This window comes from Bombina bombina, chromosome 4 (assembly GCF_027579735.1).
Source record: "Bombina bombina isolate aBomBom1 chromosome 4, aBomBom1.pri, whole genome shotgun sequence".
Taxonomy (NCBI): domain Eukaryota; kingdom Metazoa; phylum Chordata; class Amphibia; order Anura; family Bombinatoridae; genus Bombina; species Bombina bombina.
This window is the reverse complement of record NC_069502.1, coordinates 538,020,866-538,039,972: the sequence shown is the minus strand read 5'-3', so window position 1 is coordinate 538,039,972 and position 19,107 is coordinate 538,020,866. Positions and strand designations below refer to the sequence as shown.

At 39.5% G+C, this 19,107-nt stretch overlaps 1 protein-coding gene across 1 annotated transcript in view; it reads right to left on the bottom strand.

The window, feature by feature from the left end:
* The window catches only part of LOC128657631 (uncharacterized), a 524,168-nt gene that overhangs the window by 140,216 nt on the left and 364,845 nt on the right, over positions 1 to 19,107 (bottom strand). Inside the window, exons 76-78 of the mRNA XM_053712016.1 lie at positions 11,516 to 11,661; positions 11,349 to 11,432; positions 3,888 to 4,035 (exon numbers count right to left, since the gene is read on the bottom strand). Coding sequence (XP_053567991.1) covers positions 3,888 to 4,035; positions 11,349 to 11,432; positions 11,516 to 11,661 — 378 coding nt within the window. The remainder of the gene's footprint in view (positions 1 to 3,887; positions 4,036 to 11,348; positions 11,433 to 11,515; positions 11,662 to 19,107) is intronic.

The following is a 19,107-nucleotide window of genomic DNA, read 5'->3' as shown; positions in this document are numbered from 1 at the left end:
CCGCTCATATTAAGATTTGATACAGTCTGATTTCAATAAGTGTTGTGGAGTATGTATATCATCTGGGAAGGAGTATGGCAGATGGGAAAGGAAAGAAGGCTATTGAACTATGACTTGGGGAGGAGAATAACTGCCGGTATGTGTGGTTTTAGAGCTAGAGTATGACCAAGAGTTTGAAAGTCTCTATAGGGGCAAACCAGGATATAAATGGGCTCACGTAAAGTATATGTAATGCCAAAGTTTAACTCTAGAGTTGACAATGAATTATGGGATTGCATGAGGTAGCGCCCACTTATTACTGAAGCTACCAGGACATGCTTGAAAAAGTTATAGGATACTGGGAAACATTGTTGAGCTTACAAAACATTTAACTTAGATCCACGTGGGGGAGCTGGACATGAATACATTGTATACTAGAAAAAAGTTTCACTAAAACGGATGAGCATGAAAAAAAATATTTTTACACAGATACAGAGCTATATACAAGAAATCATTAAAATTATTACAAATAACCACGTTCATTTGAGGTTTGACAGTGGCTATGAATACAGGTAGAACAGGTAAAGGATTATATATACCACATTTCCACATAATTTAGGGCAAACTAAAGGGATTTAGCTAGGGCTTAGATAACAAATAAAGTAAACGTTGCTAAGAGAGTGAGTAAAACATATTCTAAGGGCAGTGAAGAAAATTTTGTACAAATAATAAACCTAGTAACCCCCCTTAGTCTAACCTCGTCATAAACTTAACAGCAAAATAGGAGCTTGTATGGGAACTAAGAGGGTATTATCAGTGAACAAACACCTCTTGATAGAATACAGGATTTTAATAATATGTACAGGTATACCCGGTTTCGTCAAATATTGTTAAAGGGGTATGGTGGATGTTAATACAGGAGAGACTACATATATATACTTAAACTGGAGGGTGTAATAGCAAGATAAACTAATGTAGCTCATTGTGACATAGCAGGAGAAAGCGCTATGGATCTATGTAGTCTTTTAGTTTTCGGACACTTGTATACTTAGGAAGTTCTGCAAAAGTGTGCCAACATATTAATAGACACCGGTAAGGAAGCCTATGAACCCTTTTACAATAAGGAATGCGGAATGGTTGAATAACCCTGTTAGCCTGTGGATGTAAGGCACGTTGCCGTGTCCGCTGTTAACCCAAATCAAACTAATCTAACACATATACAATGCAATAGGTCTCTATAATGATAATATGCATCTAAATAACTCCTTGAGCTACTACATTGCACAGATTAGAACCATGAATTACTGGGGGTCACCATGAAATCTTCCTGTCCATATATAGTTTGACACACAGAGAGAAGCACACTCACAGGAACAAACAACCGGCTCAGTACTATTGTTAGCCTGTTCTATGGTGATTTACCACCTGGGTGCAGCTTCTTTTAGCCCAGTAATGCTTTTCACAAAGTAGAACTTTCCTGTAGTATATCAGTCTGATTCCACCTATTACAGTCAGTCCAGCGCAGAAATACCAGGCAATTCCTCTCTGAACAAGGAACACAGCAACCCCAGACGATCGTTTCAGCCTTCTGTGGGCCTCGTAAGTGAGGTAGGTGTAGCCATATTCCTCTAAACACACTGAACAAGGAGTCCACGTCTGGTTTCCCCTTTTTCCCATAGGGAGACTAAATACACACAGAGAGAAGCACACTCACAGGAATGAACAACCGGCTCAGTACTATTGTTAGCCTGTTCTATGGTGATTTACCACCTGGGTGCAGCTTCTTTTAGCCCAGTAATGCTTTTCACAAAGTAGAACTTTCCTGTAGTATATCAGTCTGATCCCACCTATTACGGTCAGTCCAGCGCCGAAATACCAGGCAATTCCTCTCTGAATGCGCACCCTGAGTTGTAATAAAAATGAACAGGCATGGAAGTTATTCTAGCTTTTGTTCTATCTCAAGAGTGCTGTTCTCTCTCTTCTAATATTTATGCAAATTACTCTTGGGTTTCCCTAAGAGTAATGGGTAAACCAGACGTGGACTGAGTGCACACATGCCCTTAGAGAGATACAACTGCACCTCACTGACGAGGCCCACAGAAGGCCGAAACGATCGTCTGGGGTTGTTGTCTCTCTTGTTCTCTGTTCTCTCTCTTCTCATATATAGTTTGAAGCTGGAGGCAGCTGAATATTATAAGAATATACCAAATGCCAACAGCAGCACAGTAATTAGTCAGCTAATAGAAATTTCTGTGCACAGTACTTAGTTATGTGATCCAGGTTTCTTAGATATGGGTATTACAGACAAAGGAACTAGTCATATTCGTGTGATAACAGAATAATTGGGTATCTAGTATAATTAACAACGGGTAATGTAAATCCTGAGGCTAGCTATTAAAATCAAACTCTTATTATATCTCAATAAACTACAATCTATTCTGCAACATAGAAATCCAAACTTGAACTATACATAAACAGACGACAAGCCTTAGTCATCGACATCCCTAAAAAGATTCCCATACATGTACTGGGACTCAAGAGTACAAAGGAAGGAATCCCATATGTTGAGTGGAAAGGTTCCTTAGCCTACTCCAGATCTGCAGTCCGTCTGTCAGTATCAGTAGGAGACTGATTGATTAAGTGGATCGCTCCCCTCACGAGGGATTAGCAGTCGAGTCATCAGAGCTCTCACCTCCCACTCCACTTGTCCCCCAGAGGAAAGAACAAAAAGCTCCATGACTCGTCCGTGGGGGTAGGCCGCACCTCCCAGGTACGGGCCTATGGGTAGGAGATCAAGCTGCAGTATTTCACTGGAGCATGGGGTGGAAGGTATTGGGCGCTGCAAATTCTGCCAGTTAACGATCCGGAAGGGTCTCACAGCAACAGCGATGTTCATCTGACTTTTCTGCAGCTTGCTTTCTGTGTGGGATGGTAAGCTGTCAGCGCAGTGCCGGTTTATAGGGTTGTCTGCGAAATACTTCAAAGCCTTACCGGACCTCTCTGTCACATGTAGAGAAAGCTGCTTCATGATGGGTATGCTCTCTTTCAGCTCTGTGTCAGTTCCAGAGCTTGTGAGGTGGCTAGCTTCCTCTTGCATAAATGTATACCTGATAGTATTCGTGAGATCGTTAAACCTCCTTATAGCCTTGCACTCTAGTTCCTTCAGTAGAATGAGTATGTTTGAATAAGACTCCTCCATCTTAGATCAGTATAAGGATAGCTTAACCCGGCTAGTTGACAAACCGGGGGGGGGGGGGTGTTAGTAGAATGGCTCAGGCCTGTAACTTGGACCCGGTCGGATCGGATCTTCTAATAATATAATTGTGGAGATAATTATATCAGTCGGCTCTAGATCTTCTCCTTAGTCATTAATCGAGGCTATATTGCAGGATGGCAAATAAACTAAGGGATAATCCGTAGATTGTTCAGATTACCATAGGAGCCACTGAGTTTAGCATCCGATCATGGCCACGGCTTAAACACCCCCTCGAGTAAGCATTTTTTATTAAACATTTAAAATAACAAAACAAAGTATATGGCAAACAGCACAAAGTATAGAAAAATACAATAGTTTACAACCAAGGTTAGACCAGAACTATGACTGGTCTTACTGTACAACAAAGCACTTCCTTATTACATGAACAGATTATATTCAAATGTTAATTTACATAAAAAGCCATTTAATTTTTTTTACCATAACAGATGCCAATTAACAATATGGAGATAAAATACTTAAGTAATAGACAGCTTCAATTACTTCTCAAAGATGCCTAATATCTCCAACTTAACTATTTTACCAAGTCTGAGGTTGTCACTTTAGTAATAGAAACATGCAGACTCATCACACTAAATGATTATGTTTTTTCCACCTAGTACGTGAACATTTCTTGATATAGTAACTTACTAACCTCTCTTTGATTGGGATGATTTTCCTGCTGGAGATGGCTGAAATCTAGGAGCTGCATTGTCAAGTGATTGTATGGCAGATTTTGGCATTACGTTGGTGTTATCAGCTTTGGGGAGACAATCAACCATAACCAGAGCCATTTCTAGAATCTAGAAGAACATTAATTAAATAAATAGCAGTAATAAATTTAGTGCACATTATTGACAATTCGTTTCTTGTTAATTTTCTGTTAAGATTAAATGTGATTGTACCGCATAGAAAAATGCTTTTGCTACAAGCCAAACTTCTTTAATATTTATAATATAACTGTATAGATTTGTTACCCTAAATATAATAGGTATAATATTTGTCATAAAAAATAGTGTCCTTTAATAAATTAGAAACTAAAAGTCTCTTTTTAGAATAAAAAGGTAACTACTACAAAATACTGCTATTATATAAATAATGAAAGTAACATGTATATGTTTCTTTGCATATATGAAAAAATTTTGGCAAATTTTTTACTACTAAAAGTTAGAGTGAGCTACATTCACTAACAGCCTTAGGGGTAGATTTATTAAAAGGCAAGCAGACATGATTTGCTGTAGCGAATCATGTCTGCTCGACCTCGCTAAATGCAGTGATCATTGCACAAACATTTATGGTGAAATGCTTATGTAATGCCGCCCCTCTGCTCACTGGCGGCCAATCGGCCGCTAGCAGGGGCCATCAATCATCAGGGATTTTAAAGAAGTTAAAGGGATAGTAAAGTCCAAATTAAAAACTTTCATGATTCAGATAGGGCATGTCATTTTAAACAACTTTCTAATTTACTTTTAACATGAAATTTGCTTTGTTTTCTTGTTATTCTTAGTTGAAAGCTAAACCTAGGTAGGCTCATATGCTAATTTCTAAGCCATTGAAGACTGGCTCTGCATTTGACAGTATTCACAGATAGAGGGCGTTAGTTCATGTGTTTCATATAGATAAAACTGTGCTCAAGCACGTGAAGTTATTCAAGAGTCAATACTAATTGCCTGAAATGTAAGTCTGTCAAAAGATCTGAGATAAGGAGGCAGTCAGCAGAAGCTTAGATACAAGGTAATTACATAGGTAAAAAGTATATTTCTATAACAGTGTTGGTTGTGCAAAACTGGGGAATGGTAAATAAAGGGATTATCTATCTTTCTCTTGCAAGGTGTATCCAGTCCACGGATTCATCCTTTACTTGTGGGATATTCTCATTCCCTACAGGAAGGGGCAAAGAGAGCACACAGCAGAGCTGTCCATATAGCTCCCCCTCTAGCTCCACCCCCCAGTCATTCTCTTTGCCGGCTCTAAGCACTAGGGTCTCTCTACGGGAGGGTAAAGTGAATGTGGTGTTAGAATTGTAGATTTTATTATCTTCAATCAAAAGTTTGTTATTTTAAATGGTACCGGTTTGTACTATTTACTCTCTAGCAGAAAAGTGATGAAGATTTGCTGAAATCCACTGCTGTTCCCACACAGGACTGAGGAGTACCAGAAAACATCAGTTGGGGGGGAACGGTTTGCAGGGTAATCTGCAATGAGGTATGTTCAGTCATTTATTTCTAGACAAGACTGAGATAATGCTAGAAGAGACTGACAATATCCCCATGAGGGGAGGGTAAGCTATGTTCACAGACTAAGTAAGGAATTGAATGCTTACATAACAGGGCTAATTATGATGGTTGACACTGATTCAGGGCAATCGATTGTTTATTTAAGAAAAATATCGTTTGTAGACACTTTGAAAGTCCTTTTGGGGTTCTTTCTGGGGTTATTACCCACATGGCTGTTTTTTATTCACTTAAGAGTGATTTACTAGGGTTCACAGCTCCGGAGTTTAGTGGGAGGGGCCTAATTTTGCGCCTCAGATGCGCAGTAAGAATTGCGGAGAAGTTCATGCTGCTTCACATGGAGGATCCTGCTGCTGTTTGAGGGCCTTATAGAAGCTATATTCCCCAAAATCTGATCCCTAAGGGCAGGTAGGGCCACAGCAAGGCTGTGGCAAGGTGCTGTACTATTTTTAACCGGGTGTTGGCTTTAGGCTGCTCCGGTTTGGGCATTAAGGGGTTAATCGTTTTGAAACTTGTGGTGCAATCCTATTAAGGCTTTAGGTACATACTGTGAAAATTTCAGGAGAATTGCTGCATTTTTCACTGTTTTGTAAAATTGTGTGCTCTTTTTATCTCTTAAAGGCACAGTAACGTTTTTTCAAATTGTGTTTTTTATTTGATTAAAGTGCTTTCCAAGCCTGCTTGTGTATATTACTAGTCTATTAAACATGTTTGACACTAAGGAAAATCCTTGTTCAATGTGTTTAGAAGCCATGGTGGAACCCCCTCTCAGAATGTGTCCCACTTGTACTGATATGTCTATACACTTTAAAGATCATATTGTTGCACTTAAGAATGTGGCCCAAGATGATTCTCAGACTGAAGGTAACGAGGGTAGCCATCTGCCTCTCCCCAAGTGTCACAACCAGTTACGCCCGCGCAAGTGACGCCTAGTACCTCTAGTGTGTCTAACCCTTTTACATTACAAGACTTAGCGGCAGTCATGGATAATTCTCTTACAGCCTTCTTATCTAAACTGCCCGTGTTACCCGCAAAGCGTGATAGCTCCGTTTTAAGAACAGATTATGAGCATTCTGACGCTTTGGTAGCCGTTTCCGATATACCCTCACAACGCTCTGAAGTGGGAGCGAGGGATTTGATGTCTGAGGGAGAAGTCTCTGATTCAGGAAGGGTTCTCCTCAGACAGATTCAGATACATTGGCTTTTAAATTTAAACTAGAACACTTCCGCGTTTTGCTTAGGGAGGTATTAGCTACTCTGGATGACTGCGACCCTTTGGTGATCCCAGAGAAATTGTGTAAAATGGACAAGTACCTAGAGATCCCTGTTTACACGGATACGTTTCCGGTCCCTAAGAGGATTGTGGATATCGTTACTAGGGAGTGGGATAGACCAGGTGTTCCCTTTGCTCCCCCTCCTGTTTTCAAGAAAATGTTCCCCATACCTGACCCTGTGAGGGACTCGTGGCAGACGGTCCCTAAGGTGGAGGGGGCTGTTTCTACACTTGCTAAACGCACAACCATACCAATTGAAGACAGTTGTGCTTTTAAAGACCTATGGATAAGAAGTTAGAGGGTTTACTTAAGAAAAGTTTTGTTCAACAAGGTTTTCTTCTCCAACCTATTGCCTGCATTATTCCTGTAACTACTTCAGCTGCTTTCTGGTTTGAGGCGCTGGAAGACTCGCTCCAGACGGAGACCTCATATGAGGAAATTATGGATAGAATTAAGGCTCTAAAGCTAGCTAATTCTTTTATCACTGACGCCGCTTTCTAAATAGCTAAGTTAGCGGCGAAAAATTCAGGTTTCGCCATTTTGGTGAACAGGGTGCTATGGCTAAAGTCCTGGTCGGCCGATGTGTCATCTAAATCCAAGCTTTTGAACATTCCTTTCAAAGGAAAGACCCTCGTCGGGCCTGAATTGAAAGAGATTATTTCAGATATCACCGGGGGAAAAGGCCATGCTCTCCCTCAGGACAAGCCCTTTAAGACAAAGAACAAAGCTAATTTTCATTCCTTTCACAGTTTCAGGAACGGCCCCGCTTCATCCTCTCCGGCTGCAAAGCAAGAGGGTAACGCTTCACAGCCCAAGGCAACCTGGAAACGTTACCAGGGCTGGAATAAGGGTAAACAGGCCAAAAAGCCTGCAGCTGCCACCAAGACAGCATGAAGGGGTAGCCCCCGATCCGGGACCGGATCTAGTAGGGGGCAGACTCTCTCTCTTCACTCAGGCCTGGGCAAGAGATGTACACGATCCTTGGGCATTAGAGATTGTAGCCCAGGGATACCTTCTAGAATTCAAGGACTCTCCTCCAAGGGGAAGGTTCCACATTGCTCGTCTGTCTACAGATCAGACAAAGAAAGAAGCGTTTTTACGCTGCGTAGAAGATCTACATACAATAGGAGTGATCCACCCAGTTCCAATTGCAGAACAAGGACTGGGGTTTTACTCAAACCTGTTTGTGGTTCCCAAAAAAGAAGGAACTTTCAGACCAATCCTGGATCTCAAAATTTTAAACAAATTCCTCAGAGTCCCATCATTCAAGATGGAGACCATTCGGACAATCTTACCAATGATCCAGGAGGGTCAATATATGACTACCGTGGATCTAAAAGATGCGTATCTGCACATTCCTATCCACAAAGATCATCACCAGTTTCTCAGGTTCGCCTTTCTGGACAAGCATTAACAGTTTGTGGCTCTTCCTTTCGGGTTGGCCACTGCTCCCAGAATTCTCACAAAGGTGCTAGGGTCCCTCCTGGCGGTTCTAAGACCGCAGGGCATAGCAGTGGCGCCTTACCTAGACGACATCTTAATTCAGGCGTCGACTTTCCAAAGAACCAAGTCTCACACGGAGATCGTAGTGGCCTTTCTGAGGTCTCACGGGTGGAAGGTGAACGTCAAAAAAGAGTTCTCTCTCCCCCTCACAAGAGTTCCATTCCTAGGAACCCTGATAGACTCGGTAGAAATGAAAATATTTTTGACGGAGGTCAGAAAGTTAAAACTGTTATCTACTTGCCGAGCTCTTCATTCCATTCCTCGGCCATCTGTAGCTCAGTGCATGGAGACAATCGGACTAATGGTTGCGGCAATGGACATAGTCCCTTTTGCTCGGATACACCTCAGACCACTGCAACTATGCATGCTCAAACAGTGAAATGGGGATTATGAAGATTTGTCTCCTCAAATTCAGTTGGACCAGGAGACCAGAGATTCTCTTCTCTGGTGGTTGTCTCAGGATCACCTGTCTCAGGGAATATGTTTCCGCAGACCAGAGTGGATCATTGTAACGACCGACAACAGTCTGTTAGGCTGGGGTGCAGTCTGGGACTCCCTGAAAGCTCAGGGCTTATGGTTTCGGGAAGAAACTCTTCTCCCGATAAACATTCTGGAACTGAGGGCAATATTCAACGCTCTTCAGGCATGGCCTCAACTAGCTGCGGCCAAATTTATCAGATTTCAGTCGGACAACATCACGACTGTAGCTTACGTCAATCATCAGGGGGGAACAAAGAGTTCCCTAGCGATGACGGAAGTAACCAAAATAATCAGGTGGGCGGAGGATCACTCCTGCCATCTCTAAGCAATTCACATCCCAGGAGTAGACAACTGGGAGGCGGATTTTCTAAGTCGTCAGACTTTTCACCCGGGGGAGTGGGAACTCCACCCGGAGGTATTTGCCCAGCTGACTCAGCTATGGGGCACTCCAGAGTTGGATCTGATGGCGTCCCGTCAGAACACCAATCTTCCTCTCTACGGGTCCAGGTCCCGGGATCCCAAGGCGGTATTGATAGATGCTCTAGCAGCGCCTTGGTCCTTCAATCTGACTTATGTTTTTCCACCGTTTCCTCTCCTCCCGCGTCTGGTTGCCAGAATCAAGCAGGAGAAGGCTTCGGTGATTCTGATAGCGCCTGCATGGCCACGCAGGACTTGGTATGCAGACCTAGTGGACATGTCATCTGCCCCCCCGAGGACATTGCCAATGAGGCAGGATCTTCTGATACAGGGTCCGTTCAAGCATCCAAATTTAGTTTCTCTATTTCTGACTGCTTGGAGATTGAACGCTTAATTCTATCAAAGCGTGGGTTCTCTGAGTCATTTATAGATACTCTGATTCATGCTAGAAAGCCTGTCACCAGGAAAATCTACCATAAGATATGGCGGAAATATCTTTGTTGGTGTGAATCCAAGGGTTACTCATGGAGTAAGATTAGGATTCCCAGGATATTGTACTTTCTCCAAGAAGGTTTGGAGAAAGGATTGTCAGCTAGTTCCTTAAAAGGACAAATATCTGCTTTGTCTATCCTGTTACACAAGCGTCTGGCAGAGGTACCAGACATTCAAGCGTTTGTTCAGGCTTTAGTCAGAATCAAGCCTGTCTATAAACCTGTGGCTCCGCCATGGAGTTTGAATCTAGTTCTTTCGGTTCTCCAAGGGGTTCCGTTTGAACCTTTACATTCCATAGACATTAAGTTGTTATCTTGGAAAGTTTTGTTTTTGATAGCTATCTCTTCTGCTCGAAGAGTTTCAGAATTATCTGCCTTACAATGTGATTCACCTTACCTGGTGTTCCACGCAGATAAGGTAGTTTTGCGTACCAAGCCTGGTTTTCTTCCTAAAGTTGTTTCTAACAAGAATATTAACCAGGAAATAGTTGTTCCTTCTCTGTGTCCTAATCCATCTTTGAAGAAGGAACGTCTATTTCACAATCTTGATGTAGTTCATGCTTTAAAGTTCTATTTACAAGCAACTAAGGATTTCAGACAAACATCTTCCTTGTTTGTTAACTATTCTGGTAAGAGGAGAGGTCAGAAAGCGACTACTACCTCTCTTTCCCTTTGGCTGAAAAGCATCATCCGTTTGGCCTATGAGACTGCTGGCCAGCAGCCTCCTGAAAGAATTACTGCTCATTCTACCAGAGCAGTGGCTTCCACATGGGCTTTCAAAAATGAGGCTTCTGTTGAACAGATTTGTAAGGCAGCAACTTGGTCTTCACTGCATACTTTTGCCAAATTTTACAAATTCGATACTTTTGCTTCTTCGGAGGCTATTTTTGGGAGAAAGGTTTTGCAAGCAGTGGTGCCTTCCGTTTAAGGTACCTGTCTTGTTCCCTCCCTTCATCCGTGTCCTAAAGCTTTGGTATTGGTATCCCACAAGTAAAGGATGAATCCGTGGACTGGATACACCTTGCAAGAGAAAACAGAATTTATGCTTACCTGATAAATTACTTTCTCTTGCGGTGTATCCAGTCCACTGCCCGCCCTGCCATTTAAGTCAGGTAAAAAAACTTTGTTTAAAACTACAGTCACCACTGCACCCTATGGTTTCTCCTTTTTCTTCCTAATCTTTGGTCGAATGACTGGGGGGTGGAGCTAGAGGGGGAGCTATATGGACAGCTCTGCTGTGTGCTCTCTTTGCCACTTCCTGTAGGGAATGAGAATATTCCACAAGTAAAGGATGAATCTGTGGACTGGATACACCGCAAGAGAAAGTAATTTATCAGGTAAGCATAAATTCTGGTGTTTACCATCTCTTTTAAGGATCAGTGGTTAATAAGGTTTAGTTATTAGAATAACACATAAACTTAAATGACTAGAAGGGTAATTAATTAACCTTATAAATCTAGCCCAGTTTTGTCACAAGACTAAACAAATAATAGGCAGGAGATACATATATGCACATACAATGTGCTTACAAATAGGGAAGTAATGCACAAGTCAAACTGACTAACCACAGATGGACTGTTTTGTCTTTTTGGGATTTATCAGTCCTGTTTTCTGACAACTCATTTTCAGAATTCCTTTTTCCATTCCTTTTCTTACAAAATATACTTTGTTTTTGTAAACTTAAGTAATAATAACTATATGAATATAAAGTTCTTACCTGAGCAACAAGATAAGGGGGGTTTTGGCATCGGACTAGTCTCTCAATACAATTTTTGTCCACTTTACTGCACCAGTGCATCACCTGAAAGAACATACAATTTAATGAACTAGTAATATTAATCCATTTCAAACATTCTTACTTTAAACAATCTGACTAAAGAATACCTGGCTTTTTGAATGTTTTAGGCTTTGTATTGCATCTTCAAGGTCATTTCTGGCTTTTTCTATCTTCTGAAGGATTTCATTTAGGTAGGACTTTTTGCTTGCCTCTTTCATCTTCTTAAATGCGTCATCATATTCATCAAAACTGTCTAAAAAAGGTAAACACATTAAATCCTTTTCCTGCCAGTGAAGGCTGCACTGTAGAAGTCAAATAGAAACGGCTACGTTATGTTTTCTGTGCTTTGTTCTGTAAGCTGTATAAACACAAAGACTCTAAAAGACGTTTGTAATAATAAGAATATTAAATAATTATTTTTGCTACAAATCTTTCTATAAAAAGATATCTATTTTTCTAAAAATGTAATTTGCTCTATGGTTTCAGGTAAATTATTTCAGCTATAAACACATACGGCTAGATTTACAGTTTTGTCGGTAACGACCCGCGTAGCTAACGCATGCTTTTTTCCCCCCGCACCTTTTAAATACCGCTGGTATTTAGAGTTCACAGAAGGGCTGCGTTAGGCTCCAAAAAGGGAGCGTATAGCATATTTACCGCTACTGCAACTCTCAATACCAGCGGTGCTTACGGACGCGGCCAGCTTCAAAAACGTGCTTGTGCACGATTCCCCCATAGGAAACAATGGGGCTGTTTGAGCTGAAAAAAAACCTAACACCTGCAAAAAAGCAGCGTTCAGCTCCTAACGCAGCCCCATTGTTTTCTATGGAGAAACACTTCCTATGTCTGCACCTAAAACCCTTACATGTACCCCGAGTCTAAACACCCCTAACCTTACACTTATTAACCCCTAATCTGCCGCTCCGTACACCGCCGCAACCTACGTTATCCCTATGTACCCCTAATCTGCTGCCCCTAACACCGCCGACCCCTATATTATATTTATTAGCCCCTAATCTGCCCCCCACAACGTCGCCGCCAGCTACCTACAATAATGAACCCCTAATCTGCTGACCGGACCTCACCGCTACTATAATAAAGTTATTAACCCCTAATCCGCCTCACTCCCGCCTCAATAACCCTATAATAAATAGTATTAACCCCTAATCTGCCCTCCCTAACATCGCCGCCAGCTACCTACAATAATTAAACCCTAATCTGCCGACCGGACCTCACCGCTACTATAATAAATGTATTAACCCCTAAAGCTAAGTCTAACCTTAACCCTAACACCCCCCTAAATTAAATATTATTTAAATCTAACGAAATAAATTAACTCTTATTAAATAAATTATTCCTATTTAAAGATAAATACTTACCTGTAAAATAAACCCTAATATAGCTACAATATAAATTATAATTATATTGTAGCTATTTTAGGATTAATATTTATTTTACAGGCAACTTTGTAATTATTTTAACCAGGTACAATAGCTATTAAATAGTTAAGAACTATTTAATAGCTACCTAGTTAAAATAATTACAAAATTACCTGTAAAATAAATCCTAACCTAAGTTACAATTAAACCTAACACTACACTATCAATAAATTAATTAAATAAAATACCTACAATTATCTACAATTAAATCTAACACTACACTATCAATAAATTAATTAAATACAAATACCTACAAATAAATACAATTAAATAAACTAACTAAAGTACAAAAAATAAAAAAGAACTAAGTTACAAAAAATAAAAAAATATTTACAAACATTAGAAAAATATTACAACAATTTTAAGCTAATTACACCTACTCTAAGCCCCCTAATAAAATAACAAAGACCCCCAAAATAAAAAAATGCCCTACCCTATTCTAAAATTAAAATAGAAAAGCTCTTTTACCTTACCAGCCCTTAAAAGGGCCCTTTGCGGGGCATGCCCCAAAGAATTCAGCTCTTTTGCCTGTAAAAAAAAACCATACAATACCCCCCCAACATTACAACCCACCACCCACATACCCCTAATCTAACCCAAACCCCCCTTAAATAAACCTAACACTAAGCCCCTGAAGATCTCCCTACCTTGTCTTCACCACACCGGGTTCACCGATCGGTCCAGAAGAGCCTCTGAAGTTTTCATCCAAGCCCAAGCGGGGGCTGAAGAGTCACATCCATCCCCGGCTGAAGTCTGGATCCAAGCGGCGGCTGAAGAATTCCATCTTCGGGCAGAAGTCTTCATCCTATCCGGGCAGAAGAGTAGATCCGGACCGGCAAACATCTTCATCCAAGCCGCATCTTCTATGTTCTTCCATCCGATGACGAGCGGCTCCATCAGCCAATCAGATTGAGCTCGCATTCTATTGGCTGATCGGAACAGCCAATAGAATGCGAGCTCAATCTGACTGGCTGATCCAATCAGCCAATCGGATTGAACTTGAATCTGATTGGCTGATTGAATCAGCCAATCAGAATTTTTCTACCTTAATTCCGATTGGCTGATAGAATCCTATCAGCCAATCGGAATTCGAGGGACGCCATCTTGGATGACGTCCCTTAAAGGAACCTTCATTCTGTTTTAGGACATCGGAAGAAGAGGATGGATCCACGCTGGAGGTCTTCAAGATGGAGCCGCTCATCATCGGATGGAAGAACATAGAAGATGCGGCTTGGATGAAGATGTTTGCCGGTCCGGATCTACTCTTCTGCCCGGATAGGATGAAGACTTCTGCCCGAAGATGGAATTCTTCAGCCGCCGCTTGGATCCAGACTTCAGCCGGAGGATGGACGTCACTCTTCAGCCCCTGCTTGGGCTTGGATGAAGACTTCGGAGGCTCTTCTGGACCGATCGGTGAACCCGGTGTGGTGAAGACAAGGTAGGGAGATCTTCAGGGGCTTAGTGTTAGGTTTATTTAAGCGGGGTTTGGGTTAGATTAGGGGTATGTGGGTGGTGGGTTGTAATGTTGGGGGGGGGTATTGTATGGTTTTTTTTTACAGGCAAAAGAGCTGAATTCTTTGGGGCATGCCCCGCAAAGGGCCCTTTTAAGGGCTGGTAAGGTAAAAGAGCTTTTCTATTTTAATTTTAGAATAGGGTAGGGCATTTTTTTATTTTGGGGGTCTTTGTTATTTTATTAGGGGGCTTAGAGTAGGTGTAATTAGCTTAAAATTGTTGTAATATTTTTCTAATGTTTGTGAATATTTTTTTATTTTTTGTAACTTAGTTCTTTTTTTTTGTACTTTAGTTAGTTTATTTAATTGTATTTATTTGTAGGTATTTGTATTTAATTAATTTATTGATAGTGTAGTGTTAGATTTAATTGTAGATAATTGTAGGTATTTTATTTAATTAATTTATTGATAGTGTAGTGTTAGGTTTAATTGTAACTTCGGTTAGGATTTATTTTACAGGTAATTTTGTAATTATTTTAACTAGGTAGCTATTAAATAGTTCTTAACTATTTAATAGCTATTGTACCTGGTTAAAATAATTACAAAGTTGCCTCTAAAATAAATATTAATCCTAAAATAGCTACAATATAATTATAATTTATATTGTAGCTATATTAGGGTTTATTTTACAGGTAAGTATTTAGCTTTAAATAGGAATCATTTATTTAATAAGAGTTAATTTATTTCGTTAGATTTAAATTATATTTAACTTAGGGGGGTGTTAGGGTTAAGGTTAGACTTAGCTTTAGGGGTTAATACATTTATTATAGTAGCGGTGAGGTCCAGTCGGCAGATTAGGGGTTAATTATTGTAGGTAGTTGGCGGCGATGTTAGGGAAGGCAGATTAGGGGTTAATACTATTTATTATAGGGTTATTGAGGTGGGAGTGAGGCGGATTAGGGGTTAATACATTTATTATAGTAGCGGTGAGGTCCGGTCGGCAGATTAGATCTGATCGGAACAGCCAATAGAATGCGAGCTGAATCTGACTGGCTGATCCAATCAGCCAATCAGATTGAACTTGAATCTGATTGGCTGATTGAATCAGCCAATCAGAATTTTTCTACCTTAATTCCGATTGGCTGATAGAATCCTATCAGCCAATCGGAATTCGAGGGACGCCATCTTGGATGACGTCCCTTAAAGGAACCTTCATTCTGTTTTAGGACGTCGGAAGAAGAGGATGGATCCACGCTGGAGGTCTTCAAGATGGAGCCGCTCGTCATCGGATGGAAGAACATAGAAGATGCGGCTTGGATGAAGATGTTTGCCGGTCCGAATCTACTCTTCTGCCCGGATAGGATGAAGACTTCTGCCCGAAGATGGAATTCTTCAGCCGCAGCTTGGATCCAGACTTCAGCCGGAGGATGGATGTCACTCTTCAGCCCCCGCTTGGGCTTGGATGAAGACTTCGGAGGCTCATCTGGACCGATCGGTGAACCCGGTGTGGTGAAGACAAGGTAGGGAGATCTTCAGGGGCTTAGTGTTAGGTTTATTTAAGCAGGGTTTGGGTTAGATTAGGGGTATGTGGGTGGTGGGTTGTAATGTTGGGGGGGTATTGTATGTTTTTTTTTTTACAGGCAAAAGAGCTGAATTCTTTGGGGCATGCCCCGCAAAGGGCCCTTTTAAGGGCTGGTAAGGTAAAAGAGCTTTTCTATTTTAATTTTAGAATAGGGTAGGGCATTTTTTTATTTTGGGGGTCTTTGTTATTTTATTAGGGGGCTTAGAGTAGGTGTAATTAGCTTAAAATTGTTGTAATATTTTTCTAATGTTTGTAAATATTTTTTTATTTTTTTATAACTTAGTTCTTTTTTTTTGTACTTTAGTTAGTTTATTTAATTGTATTTATTTGTAGGTATTTGTATTTAATTAATTTATTTATAGTGTAGTGTTAGATTTAAAGGGACAGTCTACACCCTATCATACTTTTTACCTACCTGCTTAAACATAATAAACAAGTGTCCTGAACCAGGTCAATGGTACACCAGCTAGAAAGCAATAACTGTAATTGTGAAAACGTTTTTCTTTTAATCAGTTTAAAATGGCCACCAAGCTCCACCCACCTCTTTACCTGTCTTTGGCTATGTGCATTACTTCCAATCTTGATCGACTCGTAAATCATTTCTCATGAACGCACATACTAATTTGCATATGAGCAGTTAAGCCACTGGAGTGTAGCAGCCTAATCAGTCCCTAATGCTTTAGGTTGTGTAACTATCGTTCCGGATGAGGATCAGTAAGCACTGCTTTGCATAGCCCTTAATTTGCATATGTTTTTTTTTAATTAATTTAAAAATATTTTTTTATAGTTTTATTTATTTTGCCTAATATATTTATATGATACTATATTTATATGATACTATATTTAAAGAAATTTTTTTGGATACTTTCTAATATAGTATTTTACGCTGCATTTTTATTCTGTCTTTCTGCCGGTGGCTGGCTGCATTATCATCATCTCCTCCCTCAGATTACATTTAGCAGGGCATGCTTATTTTCCTGACGTCTTGCTATATACTCCTCTTGCCCTTATCATACTATAGTTAAGATCTAATCTAAAAGTTCCATCCAACCTGCTCACACAGATTGTTACTTACTATTATTTACAAATATTTTTCAAAGTATTTAACGCCGATTTGTGAACAATAGAAAAGTTTAAGAAATTACAAATAAGCTTTCTTTTCTAGAATACATACTGTGTCTGTAAAACCTCATTGAAGTGCAGAAAATGATTTGGTCAATGCAGTATTTTCACTTAATACTAGAATGAAACTATAGTTTATAAAATTTTGTACTAGACATTAGACTCCCCTTGTGTAACTTGCAGATCCCATATGAATTTTTTTTTTCTCAATCTATTTTGGTGATTCATATCAGACACAATATTTAAGGATATTCAGCTTCCAAATCTGGCAAACATTATTAAATAGTTCTAAAAGAGTCTAAGAAGAGACTTTTACACGCAAAGGATCTATGGGTAATTTAATTTGCATATTCAAATCTATGCTAATATATGCAATATATTCATTCTAAAAGTCTCTTCAAGTAGAACAACCAACAGAGGGCGCTGGATAGCACCAACAACTATCAGAGGATGCTGTATATCACGAATAACCAACAGAGGGCACTGTATGTCATTAACAAAAAAAATAGCACCCTCTATTGGTTGTTCATATAACATCAACAAAAAATTGCACCCTCTATTGGTTATTAGGGATATAAAGCATTCTCTATTGGCTGTTCAGGATATACAATACATCACTGTGTATTGCAAGCTCTTAATTCATGGTTTATTATTGGCAGTCTATAGATTATCACTGCTTCATCACATCAAATTGAAACTAAATTTTTGGAATAACTAAGCATATATTGTTTTATTTACATTAGTTATTAAAATTAAATATTTAATAAAGTATATGAAAATGATAAAAAGAAAACCCTTGTATTAGATAATGGTATTGGACTCCTCTTGTGTAGCTTGCAGGTCTTATGTAAATTTTATTTTTTCTCTTTGTGACTCAGACTGAACATTTATTAAGGATATTCATATCCCAAATCTGACAAATATTATCAAATAGCTCTAAAAGAGTCTAAAAATCTGTTTTTACATGCAGAGTATTTATGGGTAATTTATTTTGCATATTCAAATGTGTGCTAATATATTTTATCTATTAATTCTAAAAGCCTCCTCAAGTACAATGAAGATTGAATAGATAAAATAGTTTAGCCTAGATTAAGTTTTTCTTCTTTATTCAATAACGTAATAAATCTTCAATTAAAACCTGGTCAGTGGTCACACTGATTTTTACTTCCTAATCTTAACATCTTGAGTCAGCACTACAAATTTCTTGTATTTAGCGCGGATTTGTGATCAGGAGAAACGTTTTAGGAATTTCAAATAAGCTTTCTAAAATGGTTGTTGTCATTGACACTTTCAATAGATTTATACTGTCTTTAAAACTAGTGATGTCCGGTTCATGAACGAATCGTTCATTTGAACCGGATCTTTTCACTGAACTGCATGAATCAGTTCACCAGACTGAACTGATTCGTTTGAAACAGTTCAGTTCATGAGTCATCAGCAGCCCTGGTAATATGATCCTAGAGTGAGTTCTGCTTCTGCTAACTCCTCCTTTGCAATGAATCACACAGCAGAATCTCACTCTAGGATCATATTACCAGTGTTGTTAGTGACTCAAGAAGTGAACTGTTTGCAAACGAATCAGTGTACTGTTAACTAACTCCTTTGCAATGAATCAGTTAACAGTACATGATTCGGTACACTGATACAAATGCACTTTCTTTTATTCCAACTGAGCTGATCAAGGTATGCTGCTGTACATACATACTTTTGCTATTTACCCTCCCTCTCCCTTCCCAGTGCTTGCCATTTATAACATAACAGCACTCTATTGGTTGTTAAGGATATAAAGCATTCTCTATTGGCTGTTCAGGATATACAATACATCAGTTTATTACAAGCTCTAGTCTTAATTCATGTTTTATTATTGACAGTCTATAGATTATCACTGCTTTATAACATCAAATTGAAACTAAATCTTTGGAATATGTAAGCTTATTGTTTTATTTACACTAGGTATTAAAATGAAATATTTAGTAAAGTGTATAGAAGGAAGAAAAAAAATTGTGTAGCTTGCAGGTTTTATGTGACTTTTTTTTTCCAGTTCCCAAATCTAAAATCTTAACAAATATCTCTAAGAGCCTGTTCATAAATAATAATAATTCCAA